We start from the raw sequence: 19,804 nt of genomic DNA, 5'->3' as shown, positions 1-19,804 counted from the left end.
TACTATTTTGTTAAGGATTTTTACATCTGTGCCATGAGGGATGTTGGTCTGTAGTGTCTTTTCTTATAATATCTTCATCTGGTTTTGGCATCAGGGTAATGATAACTTCATGAAATAGGTTGACCAATGTTCTCTTCTTCTCTATTTTATTAAGAATTTGTGTAGGACTGGTATTATCTGCCCCTTAAATATTCGATAGATTTAATTAGTGATGCCATTCGGGCCTAGATTTTTCTTTGTGAGAGTCTTTTTAGTACTAAATTCAGTTTCTTTAATAGATATGGAGTCACTCAGATTTTTAATTTCTTTTTCAATTTCTTTTGATAATTTGCATATTTTAAGGAATTTCTCCATGTTATCTAGATTGTTGAATTTATTGGGATTAATTTGTCCATAATATTCCCTTAGTGTCTGTAGCGATGTCCTGAAGTCCATGTCTGATATGAGAAATGTATGTCTTCTCACTCTTTGCATCCTTGATGAGCTAAAGGCTTATCAGTTTTATTTTATAGGAGTTCTTGAGTGTTCACAATATGTATCTTCATTGGCACTCTGCCTTCAAAATAAAATATTGCTTCACATGTAATGTAAGAACCTCTGTATTTTTCAGTGTGATTTCTTTCAATTGTTTTGAGCTTGAAATTTGCTTGTCCATCCGTCTAGATATTTAACCATATTTCGTGTGTATTTTCTTCTGATTTTTATGGTGTTACTTTTTGAATGTGCTTCATCTATTAAGGACTTATTTTGGTAGGTAATATGAAATGAGCATTTAAACAGAATCTTTTCCCTAATAGTCAATTATTCTAGCATCCTTTATTGAATATTTTCTTTTCCTCATAGAGTAGCTTTTTCTAGCATAGCAATTTTGTTATGTCTATTTTTCTTGGAACAAAATTCTAGAGAATAACTATTCTAGAAATAAATGGAATAATTATAGAATATTTTCATTTGAAAACTATACACCTTTACAAAATTTTTTGCATTTGTAACCCAAATTCATCTCATTCATGTTATCATTTGGGTCTTAAAATTTGAAATTGTTTTGTAAAGTTTTCATAAATTTGGTTTAATTAAGTACAGCATCATTTATGTTGGGGTGCTGGTACTTCATACAGCAAAGTTGGAAGGCCAGTTTGGATGACGGAAATAATATTCATGAGTGGAGGCAGTATGCATGAGCCTTAAGAATATCATGATTCTACCACTTACCCACCATGTGGCCTAGGGCATGTGATTGAACTTCTCAGAACCTTAGTCTGCACCTCTGTAAAATACAGATAAGAGTAGCCACCTCCTTGACTTGTGAGAATTAAGTGAGAGAGCATGATAAGCTTTTAGTATCCTATATGGCAGGAAGAAAGTGCTCAGTAAGTATTAGTTGTCAATATTAATGCAAGTACCAATTAAGTGAATTTGCTAGCCTTGTCTCGTATTTACTCTTCATCTTGACTACTTCTGTCATGTGCTAAAGAGTAAAAAATGTGGGAAAAAATGTGAGGCCAGCTGAGATAGAAGTATGTATTCAATAACATAGATCCAGAGAGACTCTGGGTAATATTTAGGTTGAAAAATGAGATACGCCTGAAGCAGACAAATTATATTTACAAAAACAGGTGGATAAATATTTAGAATGTACACTTCACGAAGTCTAAAATAACGAGCTCATTTACTTATTTATTCTGACTCCTCTTTTGCACTTAAGTTGAGTAGAACTTTTTCAAGTGTTGCTGTTGCTAGCAGTTGTCTTTGGGGAGGACTTTTGGACATGCCCCTCTAAGAGAAAGGGGATTTGAAAGCTATGTTTTTATAAATTTTCATCTCAGAAGTCTGTGTTAGCTAGCCTCACGCAGTGACGTACTAGAGACAGCTTGTAGGAGCTGACAGTTAAATTTTCATGGATTTTGTGAGGCGGGTTGTTAAGTACGGCCACTAAATTATATAAACTTTTGATTAAATAAATTGTATTAAAAACAAAGGTGATAAATACTCAAAACTGAGTATTGTCTAGGTAATGTCTTTTCTGAATATTTATGCAATGAGATTGTCTATGTCTGGTATGCCGGTGTGGTGGCATGCTGCCATGCGGCTCTCCCCAGCTCCATGTTTTGTGTTGCTAGATAGACATCAGCCATGCTGGAAGTATTTATTCCATGGAAATCAGCAAACACTACACCCACACTTCTCCCCTTTCCAGACTTTACATCTTTGTCTGTGTATCCAGTAACTCGTGGACAGTTTTCAGTTGAAGTGAGGGGTCTGTGGTTTGACAGAGGTAATTGTGACCTGCTCGGGAATGTCTAGAATGTTGGTATGAATTAAGCACTTGATTTCAGCAATTTATACTTATTACCTTATCACATTTTTAAACTAAATTATATATTTACTTTTCAGACCCTGTGCCATGGTAGCCCCCGACATTGAGCTAATCTGTGAAATCATGTTGGTTGCTGAAGGTTTCGTGGATGCACGTTCATTAGCCCGAAAGTTCATTACGTTGCACGCACTGTGCAGGGAGCTCCTCTCCAAGCAGGTGAAGAGTCTTCTGTTACTTTTTCTTGGTTTTTACGCCCCATTAAAACAGCTTTTGAAATATGGGTGCTGGGTAATTTATTATTCAAATTTTAATTAGACACAGGAATAATTTTATATTTTCCATACACTTTCGAAAATCTGTAATTTGTAGTTCTTAATTTTTTTCTGAAATTAAACTTGAGACATTTTAAGTCTCATGCTTAATTTGTACTTAATACAGGTTTTATCAACAGGCAATGTGGTTTTCTTTAAACCTGACCAATGTTATCACTGTAAATGGAATTTTATGATGCCTCCCATTCTTTGTGAGAATATTATTATCTAGTGAGAGAAGGTTGGAATATACATGAGTCAGGTAAAGTTGATTTTCTGGAGAAACAGTAAGAAATGTTAAACAACTTTTATCATTTGTTGGTAATCCTTTATTTGAAAGTAGAATTTGCTTTTTTTTTTTTAAACTTTGCTCTACAATTCTCAGTCTCTGAAATGGGTCAAACTTAACTATTCTCTGTTTTCCAGTCATTAGCTTCTGGCAGTCTCATTTACAGTTGCTGGTGTGCCACATAAATTACACGTGTATCAGCATCATTATTTTTAAACTCAGTTTTTTAGCCACCTTTGACTTCGGTCCTTTGATGACCTTTCATTACTTCCCGCTGACGTTATTCTGCAGCTGTTCTAGGATGAAAGTATTAAAACACCACAGTTATAACCACACAGTTACATGCATTGCCAGATGTACTCATTTTAAGTTATCCATTGCTGTGGGAAGTTTGGAATATGAAAGAGAAATTCATGTTGTCATTTTAATAACTGAGTTTACATTCTTGGGGGGAACATAGCAAATTTAATAATATGGAAGATGTTTATGACAATGTTATATGCAAAAAACAGCATACCAAACTGTGTGATCTATAATTGGCATGTGTTTTATATTATACTCTGTTTCACACACACACACAAAGTGACTGGAAAATACATTGTGATTTTTAACATTTGTCTCTGGATAATAAAATTGTATTTTTATTTTTTTCCTTATTCTTATTTATAATATCTTTTTTCCATGAGCCCATTTTAATTTTATAATGGGGAAAAAGAAGAAAATAATGTCATTGACCCCAGGAAAAATGGAGTTGCAACTATATTCATTCCTAGTAGTAATATTTAAATATTTAGTGAGCATCTACTGTATCCAAATAATGTTTATTTATGATGATGATAAAGGGGATAAGACTCAGAACAAATGAAACACTCAGATTTATGACTTCAAAGAATTTACTTAGGAGATTCAGTTTACGTGAAATAAAAATTGGAATAAAATGGAGAATGAAAAGATTATCCTATTAAGAAAGAAAGAAGCCAGTCTTTATTGAGCAGGTGCCATGTGTTCTCTTTTGAAATCTTTACAAGAAGTCTATAGATTTGCTATTATTAGTTTCGTTTTACGGATAGGGAAACAGAATGAATTGACCTGTCCAACGTCCACAGCTAACAAGTGCTGGGAGCAAGATTTGAATTTAGTTCTTTCAAATTCTTTCGAGGACACCTGTAGCCAATTACAAGAGGAAGGTATTGAGAGGAAGGTAGAATAGGCAAAAAAAAGTTCGTCACCCCAGGAAGATGTCATAAATGAGATGGTGGGGAGGAAATCTGGCCAGGCTAGAACTACTGACTTGGGAACACAGTATCCTGATAATTTTCTAAGCTGTGGGGGTGGATTAGAGAAGAATCAGTGAACATTGTTGATCAAAGGAATGACATAATGAAAATGGTGGGGATTGTTTGAGCAGTGGTTTGCAGTGTTTAAATGTTCAGGAGACTCACTAAGTCCTCTTAAATCTGTGTCCAGAATTTCTTCTGCATCCTCTGCTTTAATATTGTTACTGCCTTGACTTAGCCCCCTCTCCAGTCTCCCTGGCCTCCAGACTCTTGTTCTTACCCCCCTCCTTCCTTCCTCAAGCCTCAATCTACTTTTACATCAGCAATTTTCAAAACTCTTTTTCTATTGAGACTCAGTACACACACATATGCACAACCGAAACAAGAATTTTCATGAAACACTTCTTACCTTTATTTGCAATGTGTTCTGGTATTCTTCCATTCTGTTTTGTTTTATCACCAACTAAAATGATGGTTAAGACCCACTAAATCGACTTTATTATCCACTAATGGATTGAAGGGCATATTTTTATACATGTATATATATTGTTTCACTGCCCATAAAGCATTAATTCATTTTACTCCTACAGCAGCCTTGTAGAGTGGGTAAATACTTGTATCTGCCTTTTTATAGATGATGATGCTAAGGCTGGGAGGGGTTAAATGACTCTCCTGTAGGCACAGCTGAGAGATGTTTCAGAGCAGTCTTGTTAGTATGTGGATTGTAGAGGAAATGCAGAGAAGGCCAGGCAGATAATCAACCAGTTAATTCAGCTTACCTTTACTGAGCACCTGCCCCCATGCAATACGTCCTGCTAGGACCTAGAAGACAAAGGCAAATAAGATACCGGTTCTGTTCTCCAGGAACTCAGAGCCTGTGAGAACTATCTTCCTTAGAGATAATGTAGAAGTCTCAAAGAGGTACTGGTTGATAATTGAATTTTATTTAATATGGTTTTGATTGTATTAAGTGCCAACATCAGGGCTGCAGCATCCAAGAAAGTAAAGATGGGTAATTAGAGCAATTCAAGATAGAGGCCTGGGAAGGCGTGGTATAGCAGGGCTGTTAGTGGACAGCTGGAGGAACGTGCTTGTGGCCGGAGGTGAAAACGTGGAAGTGGTTGAACTCCTGAGTTAGCAGGATAATTGAGAGAAGAGCAAGGAAGGTGGATGGAGCCTTGGGCAGAGGCGGCAACTAAATGCAACTACGAAGAAGAGATTTGCTGACAGGGGCAGAGAATCGGGTGAAAGAAGCAGGAAGACGCTGAAGGGACATGGATTTCACAGTTTCAAATATAGCTTGAGAGATATAACTTCACGTCGTTAAAGCATGTATTTATCCGAACTCCTAGCTTTCGGCTTCTACTTCTGAAGTGAGAACCATTCCCTCATAAAAATTTTTGAGAAAATATGCCTGTGTTTTGATTTTAGGATCATTATGATTGGGGACTTCGGGCTATTAAATCTGTCTTGGTTGTAGCTGGCTCCCTGAAACGAGAAGACAAAAACAGACCTGAAGACCAGGTAATGCAGGGCTGATATGATTTCCATTGGGTGCGTAGCAAAATGGCTTCATACACATGAAAGCGTGTACCCGGATGATGGGTCGTGCATAGCACGATTTTTAAGAAAAATAACATCTATTTTTAATGTAGAGTATTTTGAGGACTGGCATTTCTTATATTATAAAAGATCACCAGTATTCTTGAGTGAAAGAATATGGGCGTAGGAAAGAAAATGTGTAATTTTATAAGCATTTTTGAAATGTCAGCCACACAAAAAATATTTCGGCAGTCGTAATTAAATAATTCAGTAGTCACTATTTGATTTCTCCTGAAGCATGTTTCAAAAATCCGAGTCAGGTTATTAATCCTGAAGAAGTCAGTGGAAACATAATCTAATGGAAAAAAGTATGTCCATTTCATAGGATGTAAGATGCACATGAAGAATGGGACGGGAAGGTTGATTGCCTAAAACCAGGGAAATACTTAGTGGGCTTTTCAGAGCTTCTAGGGAATTGTCCCTCCTAGGAAGAAACAGCCACATGTCCATTTTTTCTGTTAAATTAGTGAGAGTAATGGCTGTACAGATACAGCACTACGTATACATGAAGTATGCTTAGATCTGTTTCTGTGAGTTTCTTTTTATGTTAAAGGATATTATGTGATTTTCTACTTGTTCAATCTTTCTCTTCCTCTCAGTCACAGTTCATGACAGGATCTGGATTTTCTTGCACTTATTCTCCTGCTCTATTGTTGTTGTTGGAATGCTTACCTTTCTGTAGAAGTCATCCTGATGTTCAAGTTTCTGCTTTTAAAATTGGAAGCTTTCTTTGGTTTTCAGCCAATATAGAACAAAAATCCAAACTGAAAATAGTTGTGTGTATTATTCTGAGATTCTCAGAGTATTTTGAACAAAACGATCTAGTGGGCCTGGCTAATTTATCTCCTGGAGTTTGAGGACTAAGGAGGGAAGGGCCTCAGATCCTTTCTCAGGATCAAAGGAGGTGTTGGTAGGGAAGGTACAGGGCCCCCTTGATGACTTTGGTCTGAGGATGTCCTGGTATCTGCAGAACCTTCTCATGTTCTCATACATGACCTTGTAGGCATTTAACCTCCCTATAGGGGAAGTTAATTAGATAGAATGCCATCCTAATTAGAGAACGGTATCGATTCTCATGCTTTAGATAAGAGAATTAAAAATAATATCTTTAGCTGTTTAGGTGGTTGTTAGACCCCATTTGGGCTTTTAAAATGAAGTGTTGCCCTCTTTTCTGGTTTATTTTATTTTTTAAAAATTTATTTAAATTAGTTTCAAGTATACAGTATATTGGTTAGACATCTATATAAACGATACCCCCAATTGCTCCCTCCCTCCCCTATTCTCTTTTCTAGGTGCTCATGAGAGCATTAAGGGACTTCAATATGCCTAAGATTGTGACAGACGACATCCCTGTGTTTCTGGGCCTGGTCGGTGACCTGTTTCCAGCCCTGGACGTGCCCCGGAGGAGGGCGCCACACTTTGAACAGATGGTCAGGCAGTCCACCCTGGAGCTCCGCCTGCAGCCTGAGGAGAGCTTCATCCTCAAAGTAAAAGGGGCATTTACTTGCCATGGCAGCCCTTGGGCTGCACAGTGACAATAACTGTAGTTAAGTGATACTGAACCAAACGTCAACTTATATATTACACCAACCTTAATATACTTTACTGCATTCTAACATGGCAGTCTTCATGAAAGTAAATATAAATATTTTGTAATCCCATTCTGTGAGAAGGGAAACGCAGGTATGATTAAGTCACAGTTTTAAATGTAAGCAGACTTTTCGTTAGTTTATAAAACTTTCTGGTTCTTCTTAGTGACATGCACCAAAAGTTAATTTTGCTCTTTTCATTCCAGTTTAGAGAAAATTAGAAACAAAATCATTAGTGCCTGCTTTTAGTGGGGAGAAATTGCTACATGTATGACATCATCTGACTTATTAAAGGCATGTGCATATGTGTGTTCAATCTGGGTGTAGTGAATACATGGATGTTAAAATAGATATGTAGAGTGTCTTTTAGATATTTTAGAGGATGTAAGTCATTACTCAATTATAGATGATGATTGGCCATATACTGCTTTGTTCAACACTTCGAGAAGAGTCACTGGTTGTATAAGTAACCCCAGCCAGGTACCCTGTACTATTATTTTTCAGTGATTGTCTTCATTCTCACTTCTGTGTTCTATGTCGGAGAGCTAGGAGGAACTATATTTAACCCTTGTCATCTATTTTAACTTTCCTGGAATATACTGTTGTCAGTGGGGCTGGCTTGGGTTGTAAGGAAAGAGTTGGGCAAAAATGGATAGTGGGTTTTTGTTTTTGTGTTTTAAATCATAAACTCATGAAAGGAAACCAGTGACTGGCTGTTGGGTTTGCAGGTTGTCCAGCTGGAAGAACTGTTGGCCGTGCGGCACTCTGTCTTCGTGGTTGGAAATGCAGGCACGGGAAAGAGTAAGGTATAGTAAATTGCCTGTTAGCTTTCAGCCATGGAAGGAACAATTTTGGGTGGGAGGGCGAGCCTATTTTCAATTCTATTTAAAAGTTCTCTTCAGTGAAATCCACCATCATTTTGCATTAGAATCTGAGACTGATATCATTCTTTGATCAATTGACACTATTTTCCTCTATCCTGGGGGAGAGGGAGAAAGGAACAAATAGGAAAAGTAAGCCGAGATGAAGATTGGACTTTCCACATGAGATATTTAGCATGCTATTCATGCATTTAGATATATGCCATCCTATTTTATGCCTTTTGCAATAATATAATTCTACCTGAATTTTTTTATCCAAAGTTAATGTATTGAAATACTCTCGTGTAAGATATGTGGATTGCGTGATTGGATTGGCCCTACCCACATTTATCAAAAGTATGTTGTTATCTTTTCCAAGTTATCCTAGATTTTCTTCCCCATATCATTAAGAAAACCCAAATATATATTTTTTAATACTCTCTCAGAATATGGCCCTTTGTAGGGCCAAAGCAAAACTTGAAAAAAAGGAGAGGCAGCGAAAAAACCTGCACATTTTTGAGGTATCTATTGTGCACTGTACTAGGTGCCTCATGTGTGATTTACTCTGCATAACGATGATGTGCTATGGGTATTATTATCCCCACTTTTAGTTCATTGCTTGCTTTTGCTTGGTCTTACTGACAGTCCTGGCAATGTACTTATTTTCTTGGTTGGCAGATGGTATATGCATGCATTTTAATCCAGGGCGCTTGAGTATAAACATATTTAGTAGCCAATGACTAAAAATAATGAGTGGGCATATGAGTCTTTAGAGCATGGGTGTATGGAGAATTTGCCAATATTTAGATCTGAACCCAAAGTGGGATAATTGTAAAGGGAGGCCCTGAATAGGAATCTTCCTAGTGAAAAATATAAGAATTGAAATATTAAAGTAGATAACTGATAGATCTGTAATTATTTTGTTAGAGTAAGTTTCATATGCAGGCCCTAGTTTAAGGAAGGATAAAATTAAATTCTATAATTTTTAGTAGATTAATGGTTTCTAAAAATGTAAGCTTAATATTCCTAAGCCATTCAGTTTCTTTTATCTAGTCTTCACTTGTTCTGTTCTATTCAACCTTTAGTTAAGTTGATAGAATTAGAGCACTTATTATTCCAAAGTATTTGGCAATTATTTATCAGTCCTCTAAACCCCTGAGAAGATCAGGATAATAAGTATCTAAAAGCCCTGGCTTTTCAGAGAAAGCAAAAAGGATACTTGGGGCAGATATTTGAGATAAGGTGTCAATTAAACAGATGTGTATTAAGCACCTATCCTGTGAATTCTTATCCTCAAGGCTTCTTTTCCTTAATTATCTAGATCAGGGTTTCTCAGCCTCAGTACTATCGACATTCTGGACCAGATAAGTCTTCGTTGTAGGGCTGTCCTGTGCATTGTAGGATGTTTAGCAGCAAGCTTGGCCTCTGACCACTAGATGCCCAGTAGCATGCCCTCATCCCCCAAGTCAAGAAATCTGCTGTTGAGAGCTATTGCTGTAGGTCACTGGGTCTCAAAGCATGTCCAGACCAGCATCACAGGCATCACCTGGGACCTTAATAGAAGTGCCAGTCATCAGTCCCTCCCTAGACATACTGAATTGAATTTGTGATTGGGTCCAGCAATCTGGGGTTTAACATTCTATAAGTGATACTGATGCAGGCTAAATTTAGAGAATGACTAAATAATACAGGTAGATTATATTTTAATAACATGAACAGAATTCTTATTTAATATAGTCCTTCACTTTCCACGCATAGTTAAATATCTCAAATGATAGTGACTTTCTCTAGTCTGCATTGTTCAAAGAATCAGGTGAACTGATCCTAAGGGATTATAGGATTAAATTTCTCAAGATGGTAATGAAAATGTGTACATGTAAATTTTTTCCCACTCTCAATCTTAATACACACAGAATAGCTAGGAACATGTAATAAATAAGGAACATCCTTTGAAATCTTTTGCTTCTCATTTGGCTTACATTAGTATTAATTTTCTTAGCTTTTTCCCTTTCTTCCCTTCAGATTTTGAGAACACTGAACCGAACATATGTTAACATGAAACAAAAACCCATTTGGAATGACTTAAACCCTAAAGCTGTGACAACAGATGAACTCTTTGGTTTCATACATCACGCTACCCGAGAATGGAAAGATGGCAAGTAGTATTTCCCCTTTAGAAGTGCAAAAAATTTCTTGTTATCCAGGAAATCATCTCTCAGCTCAAGCCAATTTTAGTCATAGCTGGAGATTTACTGTTTGTGTTGGCGTTATTGGAAATATAGCAGCTCACAACAGCATTTGTAACCTATAAATTAAAGCTAGATTTGAATAAATGGTCGATTTGCATTCAGTAGGTTTGCGCTCAGAGCTGTGGATTTTATCCCGCATCAGTTATGTCAGGACTCTGTAAACCTGGAAGGAAGTCAACACGAATGCCTCAGAACATTTGTAAAGTACCTAACACAAGACACTGACCAAGTTTCAGGCAGGCACTATTCTAGGTGCCAGGGACAAAAGTCAATGGGACATGTTTCTTAACCTGGAAGTATTTGTAGACAAGCAAACTCCTTTGTTAAAATCTGTTATTCTCGTATCAGTAAATGCACTAACCTTGGCATCATCCTTGAGTCCTCTCTCCCTTTCACACGCTACGTCCAACCTCAGAGCAAATCCTATAGGCTTTACCTTTAAGATACATACTGTATTCTAGCATTTCTCTTCTTCACAACTGCCATGTTCTTCAAGCCACCATAGCCTCTCGCCTGTCCTTCCGCAGTAGCTCTCTCATTGGTCTCTCCCTGCAGTCCATTTTCCATACAGCAGACAGAAGGTGCTCTTCAAAATGTTAGTTCTCTGCTTGCAGTTTCCAGTGGGTTCCATCACCCTTGGAATGCAACCTTTGTCCAAGGCCTACAAGGTTCTGTGTGATTAGGTCCTCCTCCTCTGTCTCTGACCTCATTTACTGCGCTCTGCCTTCCACTTACTGTTGTCTGTACATTCTGGTCTCCTCGCTCTTCCTTCAACATGCCAACTCTCTTTCCAGCACAGGCCTTTGTGCTTGAAGTTCCCACCATCTGCAACACTGCAGATACCTGCATGGTTTATTCCCTTATGTTACTGAAGTGTCTGGTCACATCAGAGAAGACTTCCCTGGTGATCCTGTGCATGAAAGCCCACCTCGCCATTCTCTATCCTCTTTTTAAGTGTGCAGTCTTTAATTTGTGAGACAGTCAAAATTTACTCTTAGCCTTTTATCTCTTTTTTTAAAGGATTATGGCAGGAAAGGAAAAATATCAGTTTATGTTGAAAATCTGTGGAAGCCATTCAAATCAGTGATCATTAGAAAAGGTTACTGACTTTTATGAATCATGGTGGCAGGTTCTACTATGTACTGTCACTTATTTTTGCATAAAGTACTTCGCAGATGAATCAAAATCTTCCACAAACTTGCATCAGACAAGCTCTTCTCACCATGATATTATATACTTCAGTTTTGGAAAATCAGCAACTGTACAGTGCATAACACACATAATAATAATTCAGATATGTAGTAATAGCAAAAAGGGCTATGGATTTAAAATGTTTTTATCTATGTATCTTGTGAAGTAATGATAATATAAGGCCAGTGACCAAATCTGTCAAAGAAATGATAGCACTTCTGAATGCTTTAGCTTTAGAATTATGTCCCTTGAATATCGTTAAAGAAAAATGGAGAAAGATGAAATAATATTTGACCTAAAAATAGATGCTAAACATATGCACGTGAAAAAGGATCATGTCTCCATTTGGTGTCAGTTTCATGTGTGCTACCTTTCATAAATCTCCACAACTGTTCTTCAAGGAAATACTATATTTGCCATATGCAGAAGCTCAGTCAGAGAAGCTAAGGAACTTCACAAAACTGAAACTTGCCCACTGGCCTGGAGCCCAGGTTTAGCTTGAAAGGCATTACACATTGCCCACCAGAGAGAGGCAGCAAATTTGCAGCAAATTTATTTATTTAATGAAAGAGCTTCCAGTAGAAATAATGCAAATCTATTTTATAAATAGAACTCCATTATATAATGATTGTTTACTCTTAATTTATAGGTCTCTTCTCATCCATTCTGCGAGAACAAGCAAATCTTATGCATGATGGACCAAAATGGATGGTCTTGGATGGAGATATTGATCCCATGTGGATTGAATCACTAAATACTGTCATGGATGATAACAAGGTGAGTAATACCTCAGCGCTAAACCTTAAACATAACACCTGGACTGTATTGCGTTCAATTCACTTGTTGATTTTAATACTAGTTCTTAATCATTAACCCGATGCTCTTTGTGTAGTTACTGTTTTTGATTAAGTGGCACTTACCTGATAATTCTCTTAATTTCACTGTTAAAGAATTTCACTGTTAAAGAATATATTTTTCTTGTCTGTATAAATTTAATCACCTTTAAAAAGAGATATGTATCCAAGAATTTAGTTCATATACATCTTACCATTTTCTAAAGGTTAGGCATAAATTATTACATCTTATCTTTGATTAAGTATGGAATCCTTGGATAATAAAAGAATGAGTTTGTGCTCCGTGTTAATTGGTGAAATTTAGCTATTGAAATTAAGTAGTTCCTATGGCTACCGATTGAGTAATAATGCATTCCTAAGCATTTTGCCATGGTTAATTTAGCATTCTCGGTGAAAACACAGGGCGATGGTACGGGTCTGTGAGACACCACTTAAGCAACACAAGGTCTGTCGTTAGGGTCAGGAGAAAGAAATCAGTAATCATCATCACTCCAGAATAGAATTGGTAACCCCCCCTTCAGTTCACAGTAATTACTGCTTTCTGAACTAAGACATTGTTCATCATAAGATATAGGTCTGAGATCTTTATACTTGCATGAGTTTCTATAGGACAATGGATAATTGTGGTATTTCAGATTCTAAAGAAAGTTTATTTTTTGTGGTATTTGGGCCTTTTCATGTAATCAGCTCTTAGAACAAATGTCTTATATGTAGTAATAATTAGCACAGTTATTTAAAGGTTGGCATGAAAGAGTCCGTGTTGGTGAAAGTGTTCAAGGGTCAGTGAGCTTCCCTTGGGGATGAACTGAGATCTTTATTCAGACTGTATGTGCTTCTAACTCGGGACAGTGAGCTCATAGCCTTTGGCACTTCTACTGGGGGGAAGTACTTTGTGTTGTTATAGTAAATTGGCAGACGTTGCCTTTGCTGTTCAACAACAGGGCCTCTTGTCTGCTGTGTTGCTCTGTCCAGGTGCTGACCTTGGCCAGCAATGAGCGCGTAGCCCTCACTCCCTCCATGAGGCTGCTCTTTGAGATTCATCACTTAAGGACAGCAACCCCCGCTACTGTTTCCAGAGCTGGTATTCTGTATGTGAACCCACAAGATTTGGGCTGGAATCCGTGAGTATTGCTTTTAAAAAAAAATTGTGGTAAAATAATGTGCAATCACATGGAAGGACCTAGAGGGTATTATGCTAGGTGAAATAAGTCAGACAGAGAAAGACAAATGCCATATGATCTCACTTATATAAGGAATCTAAAGAACAAAATAAATGAACACACAAAACAGAAACAGATTCATAGATAGAGAGAAGAAACCGATGATTGCCAGATGGGAGGGGAGTAGGGAGCTGGATGAAGAAAGTGACGTGAAACACAATCATGGTTACGAAATAGTCATGGGGTGTGGAGTGCAGCACAGGGGATATAGTCAATAGTATTGTAATAACTGTATAGCGTCAGATGGATACTAGACTAATCGGGGAGATCACTTCATACGTTATATAAATATCTCACCACTATGCCGCGCGCCTGAAACTAATATAAAATATTGAATGTCAATTAATTGAAAAATACATAAATAGAAATAATAAAAATTGGGGTAAAATATACCTAATATAAAATTTACCATTTTAACCACTTTTAATCGTACAGTTCAGTGGCACTAAGTACATTCACGTTGTCGTACAACCATCGCCACTGTATCTTCAGAACTTTTTCAACTGCAGACCGAAGCCTCACACCCATTCAACAATCACTCCCCAGTTCTCCTTGCTCTATCTCTATGAATTTGAATACTCCGGATACCTCTTAGACTCATACAGTGATTGTCCTTTCGTGATGGGCTTATTTCACTTGGTGTAATGTCTTCAGAGTTCATCCATGTTACAGCATGTGCCAGACCATCCTTCCCTTTTAAGGCTGATAATCCATTGTATGTATATACCGCATTTTGTTTATTCATTCATCCAGTGATGAACACCGGGGCTGCTTCCAGATTTTGACTGTTACAAATAATGCTTCTAAAGAACAGGGTCATACAAATACCTCTTTGAGTCCCCGCTTTCAGTTATTTTGGATATATACTTCAAGTGGAATTGCTAGATCAAATGGTAGGTCTATTTTTAATTTTTAGGGGAGCCGCCATGCTGTTTTCCATAGTGGGCGCACCATCGTGCATTCCCACCAGCAGTGCACAAGGGTTCCAATTTCCGCATATCCTCACCAACAGCTGTTACTTTCTCCATTTTTTATAATAGCCATCCTAATGAGTGCAAAATGGTATCATTCTGGTTTTGATTTGTGTTTCCCTAATGATTAATCATGTCAAGCATCTTTTCATGTGCTTATTGGCCATTTGTATCTTTTCTTTGGAGAAATGCCTATTTCAGTCCTTTGCCCCTTTCTAAATCTGGTTGTTTGGTTTTGTTGTGAATATTTCTTTTTTCAGAAAAAGGTAAAAATGTATATGATTATTTGAAAAAGTATTAGCAGTTAAATTTAAAGCTAATTAGGCTAATTTAAAGATAATTAAATTAGTACCTGGATACCTTTATCATTTTTCATTGGTCATAACCTTTTTCACACTTTGTACACATTAAGAATTCAATATTCGTTGAATAAGTGTATAAATAATAATACCTCGCATGGAGCACTTAGATATATCATTTAGTTAGCATATGTATATTTGTATGTATACATATAATATGCATACATGAACAGTGATGATGCTTTGATTGATTTAGAACAAGTTTATTGTGCCCACTTGCTTACTCTTCACATGCTCACATTTCCCGTAATTCATCCTGGTGGTCACTTGTCACCTCCTCTGGCATTACCATTATTAGCTGTAAAAATGTCTGAGCTCTGCAAGTGACATGTACTTGTGTCTGATGTGTTTCTTGTGTCAGGTAGCTTCTGTTTAGCCCAGAGGCTGTCCTGGACCACATCAGTGGGCCCCTGGCCCTCTGGCTCCTGGTTGGTATGGCTAATGAGGAGCCTTGGCAGGAAATGAGAGGGAGGGACGAGATGAGGTCAGGTTATTTATTCCCCTGGCTTCTCCCCGCAGGGTCACATTAGGATGACTGTGTCCCTCAACTGCAGGCCACAGCTCCTCTTAAATCTCTCCCCAAGGTTCTTGCCTTCCAGGTTCAGGTGGTCCTTCATTCTCTTGTCCTTGCAGGCATAGATGCAGTAGCCTCTCCTCATTCTCCATGGCATGGCACTCTCCCTTCCAGTGTCCCTGCTCCCTGCCCACACCTTTGTCAGTAGTCCTTTTATTGATCTCTCCTCACTAACCTGATTCGAGGATGACATCTCTTCCCTGCCAGGTGCCTGACTGATGCATCAGGCATCTTTTAGGCTGCTTTTTCTGCATACTGATTTGTTCACTATGAGTTTCATCTCTTAACTCTACAACAAAGGAGAACCATGCCCAGGCTTTTTGTTTAACAAAGCTTTATTGAATTTGGCTGGGGAAGGAGTGATTTTTAAAAGTCTAAAATAGAGTTTTCTTCCTGTGTTACTAGCTCCTTTCCCCAACCAGGATTCAGGCTATCTCCTAGGATGTTTCTATAGGTCGGGAGCTAGCTGAAGGCGAATCTCCAGTATCCCTCCACTGCCCCGTACGGGGAGCAGAGGCAATCCTCACACGTTTCCTTCAGGGGACCCCTCAATCACACTTCTCAAGGTCTGTGTAAGTCAATCTCAGTAACAAAAGCTGTCTAAATCCCTGTTTAAAGAAGGACTTTTATCTGGTCAGTCAAAGGTCACAAGTTAGCTAAAGAGACACTCAGTTTACACTCCTAAGAAAGTTAACTGAGTCTGTCTTCACCATTAGATTTTATTTTTATGGAGGTTTTTTTCTTTTATCCAAGATCCATGGGTAGGTTTTAATTTTAATGTATATGACTAAAAGTTCTACCCAGGTCATTATCCAAGATAATGGGAATCTTCTCTAAAGGATATTTTTATGTTTTCACTTCCTACTGCCAGAAACGTTCAATAAACTACAAAAAAAAAAAAGTAGCTATTTCTGACTGGCTGGTATTTTTTCACTTCATCTTTATTGGCTACTTTAGTACCTTACTCAAATGCCATAATACTAATAAAGTGATAGCTTTACATGTATTGACTCATTTAATCCTTAATTACCTTGAGATCAATATAATGATTAACGTCATTTCCCAAACCAATCTTGGTTCTCTTTTTCCCCTAACTTTTAAACTTGGAAGTGTTAAAAATGATAGAAAAGTTGAAAAGGTAGTAGTATAACCATATGTTCTTTGCCTGCAGTCATCGATTGTTACTGTTTTACTTTCTCTTGGGCTGTACACATATATTTTCTACTTTTATTTTGCTAAATGATTTCAAAGTAAGTCGGAGACATTAAGACACTTCATCTCTAAGTACTTCAGCATTTATCCCCTAAGAACTAAGACATTCTTCTACATGAACACCATCCAATTTACATACCTAAGAAATTTATCTTTGATACAATATTATCTGATTTTTTTCTAGTTGTTTTCTTCAAAATTTCCCACTTACTCTAGTAATTTCCTCTGTAGCATTTTAAGAAATCAAGTGTCAAGGATCATGCATTGCATCTACTTGTCTCTAATATCATCTTTAATCTATAATATTCCCCCACCTCTCTCTCTCTCATGACATTTACAGTTTTGAAGAAAACAGGCAGAAGTCTTGAAAAATGACCCATTGATGGTTGCAAAAGAGGCAATTTCCTAATTGAATCATTCCTTCTGCCCCCGCCCCGTTAGGTTACATTTTTTTGTAAAGAATATTTCCTCTTCCTCCTTCCCTTCCTTTCTCTCTTTCCTCTCCCCCTCCTTTTTTTGAGGAGTATCATTTTCTATTTATGGCTTCTTTTAGTTCAATGGGTAAAACTCATTACTCACATTATTCTTTTGTATGCTCATATTGTCCCAAATCTTGCCCACCAGAGCCTCTCTATGCTGGCTCCTTTCGTGTTCTTTTCTACTTGTCCTTCTCAGTCTTTGGTCACTTTGCTTTCTGGTTAAACAAGATACTCATGGTTTATCTCAGACCTTCCTTACCCTGGGCCTGATCTAGCCATTTCTCCAAGGAGCCAAAAGAAACTACTTTTTGTATAAGGAGTTGGATTTAGAATTCTGGATGGCGATGCCAGGTGTGCTCATTGCCACTGGTATGTCATTGCTTCTAGACATTTTCAGTGAGCAAAATTAGGAAATAGATTGTCTTCATATTGTGGGAACCAATAAGATATTGTAGGTAGAAGAAATCAGGAAATACTGTGTTCACAGTATCTCTGTGGGATTCCATTTAAGGACTTGAGATCGTGCCATGTCACTTAAGTTTCTTAAAATATTTTTGTTAAAATTCGCTGAACTATTATAAAAAATAAATTTACATCCACACTTTACAAATATGGAGCATATCAGGTCAAACAATATCCTTAAAATCACAGCAGCATATGTATAAATCAAATACTATTTTATTTTAATTCTGAGTTTTAAGTAAGTTTACTGGAAGAAGCCTGGATAGTTGGCATATGTTTGTTGAGATCTTGAGAAGTAAAGACACAGGAATTAGAAGAAAATTTCTGAAATTATGATTAGCAAGAATTTTTTTTTTCTAGTGAAAGGGATGAAAATGCATAAGGAGGTAAAAACATAGAGGCAAAGAATTATTTAAATTTATTTATAATTATTTAAATTAAAATTATTTACAAGGAGCATAACACTGAAAATGGAGCCTACTAAACTATGTATTCCTTAGCTTGCAAATAATGATAGTAAAAGATAGGAATATCTCTGGAATTTAATCTGATTCCAAAAGTGATTACTGGAAGATAACTTTTGGGAGCCACAACTTTGTTTTTTTTAAATTAAATTTATTGGGGTGACGGTTAATAACAAAGTCTAGTCTCCTTTCATCACCATATATTTGACTCCCTTTACCCTCTTCCTCCTCCCCCCAACCCTTTGCCCTCTTGGTAATCACCATTCTGAGTTTGTTTGTTTGTTTTGTTCATTTGTTGCTTTCTGTTTTACATCCTGCATATCAGTGAAATCATATGGTTCTTGTCCTTCTTCATCTGGCTAATTTTGCTTAGCATGATTATTTCAAGGTCCATCTATGTTGTTGCAAATGGCAATCTTTCATCTTTTCTTACGGCTGAGTAGTATTCCACTGTACGTATGTACCAATCTTCTTTATCTAATCACTCATCAAAGGACACTTAGGTTGTTTCCATGTCTTGTAAGAAATTATCAGAGTTTCTTGTATGTCATATATTAATCTAAGCACTTTATATATGAGAACGCATTTAATCTTCAGAATGACCCTAAGAAATCTATATTATCATCATTTTCATTGGCAGGTGAGAAACTGGAGGCACAGAGAGGTTAAGTAATTTGCCCAAGGTAACAAAGTTAAAAAATGGTGGGGCTGGTAAGCAGATCCAGGCAATCTGACTTTAGAGTTTCATCTCCCTAAACAACCTCCCCCTCCCCACTCCCGCCCCCCACCCACCAGTAAGCTCTGGACACTGAGTCCATTTCTGGCAGCTGATATGCAGTAAAATGAGTAGCTGAGGGGTATGTGTGACCTTCACACCTTTGTCCCCAGTAACTAACACCTGTTTTCCATTATTCCCAGTGCCCTCTGTCACTACCACCCCCGAGATGCTCTCTCGAGTCTTCAACTAAAAACTGTTCACTGTGGACCTAAAAAAGCTTTGACTATTGATATAAGTCTAACGATAGTGTAGAGTTAGTAGAATATTTAATAAAACTCTGTTATGAAGCCTTGTGAAAATCAAAGGGATAAGATAAGATAATCATCTTGCCTTAATTTCTTCTGATATTGAAAATGTGAAATCTGATTTGCTTAAAGCAAGGTATAGCTGTAATTGGTCTGGTCCCACTGCTTCTCTGCTGGCAGCTAAATGTTTTTATTATCACTGCTTCCTATTTGACAAGAACTTTTTGAGCAATTATTTTTCATTTAACCTTATACAGTGTCTCCCCAAAGACTACTGTGGATGCTACTAAATCATGTTCCATTTTTTTGATAAGTGTTATTTCATTACTATGTTAGAGAGATTAGTTTATAAAAATTGATAACATTTTCTAGACTTCAGATTAATACACATGTACCCAAGCATGAGATACCATTTCAGAGCCACTTATTGGAAATACATTATCAGCTATAAGGTAGCAGTACATTCAGTCCAGTGAAGAAAAAGAGGAACTTTGAAATAGC

At 37.2% G+C, this 19,804-nt stretch overlaps 1 protein-coding gene across 7 annotated transcripts in view; it reads left to right on the top strand.

The window, feature by feature from the left end:
• Positions 1 to 18,972, top strand: part of LOC105294974 (dynein heavy chain 11, axonemal) — a 128,174-nt gene extending 109,202 nt beyond the window's left edge. For all 7 annotated transcript variants that reach the window (XM_023532793.1, XM_023532765.1, XM_023532768.1 and 4 more), the window contains 8 exons: positions 2,395 to 2,533; positions 5,626 to 5,718; positions 7,089 to 7,283; positions 8,114 to 8,191; positions 10,268 to 10,400; positions 12,335 to 12,462; positions 13,512 to 13,660; positions 18,921 to 18,972. In XM_023532793.1, the coding sequence (XP_023388561.1) occupies positions 2,395 to 2,533; positions 5,626 to 5,718; positions 7,089 to 7,283; positions 8,114 to 8,191; positions 10,268 to 10,400; positions 12,335 to 12,462; positions 13,512 to 13,660; positions 18,921 to 18,924 (919 nt within the window). In that variant the 3' untranslated portion in view covers positions 18,925 to 18,972. The remainder of the gene's footprint in view (positions 1 to 2,394; positions 2,534 to 5,625; positions 5,719 to 7,088; positions 7,284 to 8,113; positions 8,192 to 10,267; positions 10,401 to 12,334; positions 12,463 to 13,511; positions 13,661 to 18,920) is intronic.
• The last annotated feature ends 832 nt before the right edge of the window (positions 18,973 to 19,804 follow it).

Source organism: Pteropus vampyrus, unplaced genomic scaffold (genome assembly GCF_000151845.1).
Source record: "Pteropus vampyrus isolate Shadow unplaced genomic scaffold, Pvam_2.0 Scaffold4, whole genome shotgun sequence".
NCBI classification, from domain to species: Eukaryota; Metazoa; Chordata; class Mammalia; order Chiroptera; family Pteropodidae; genus Pteropus; species Pteropus vampyrus.
This window is presented reverse-complemented; position numbering and strand designations above follow the sequence as displayed.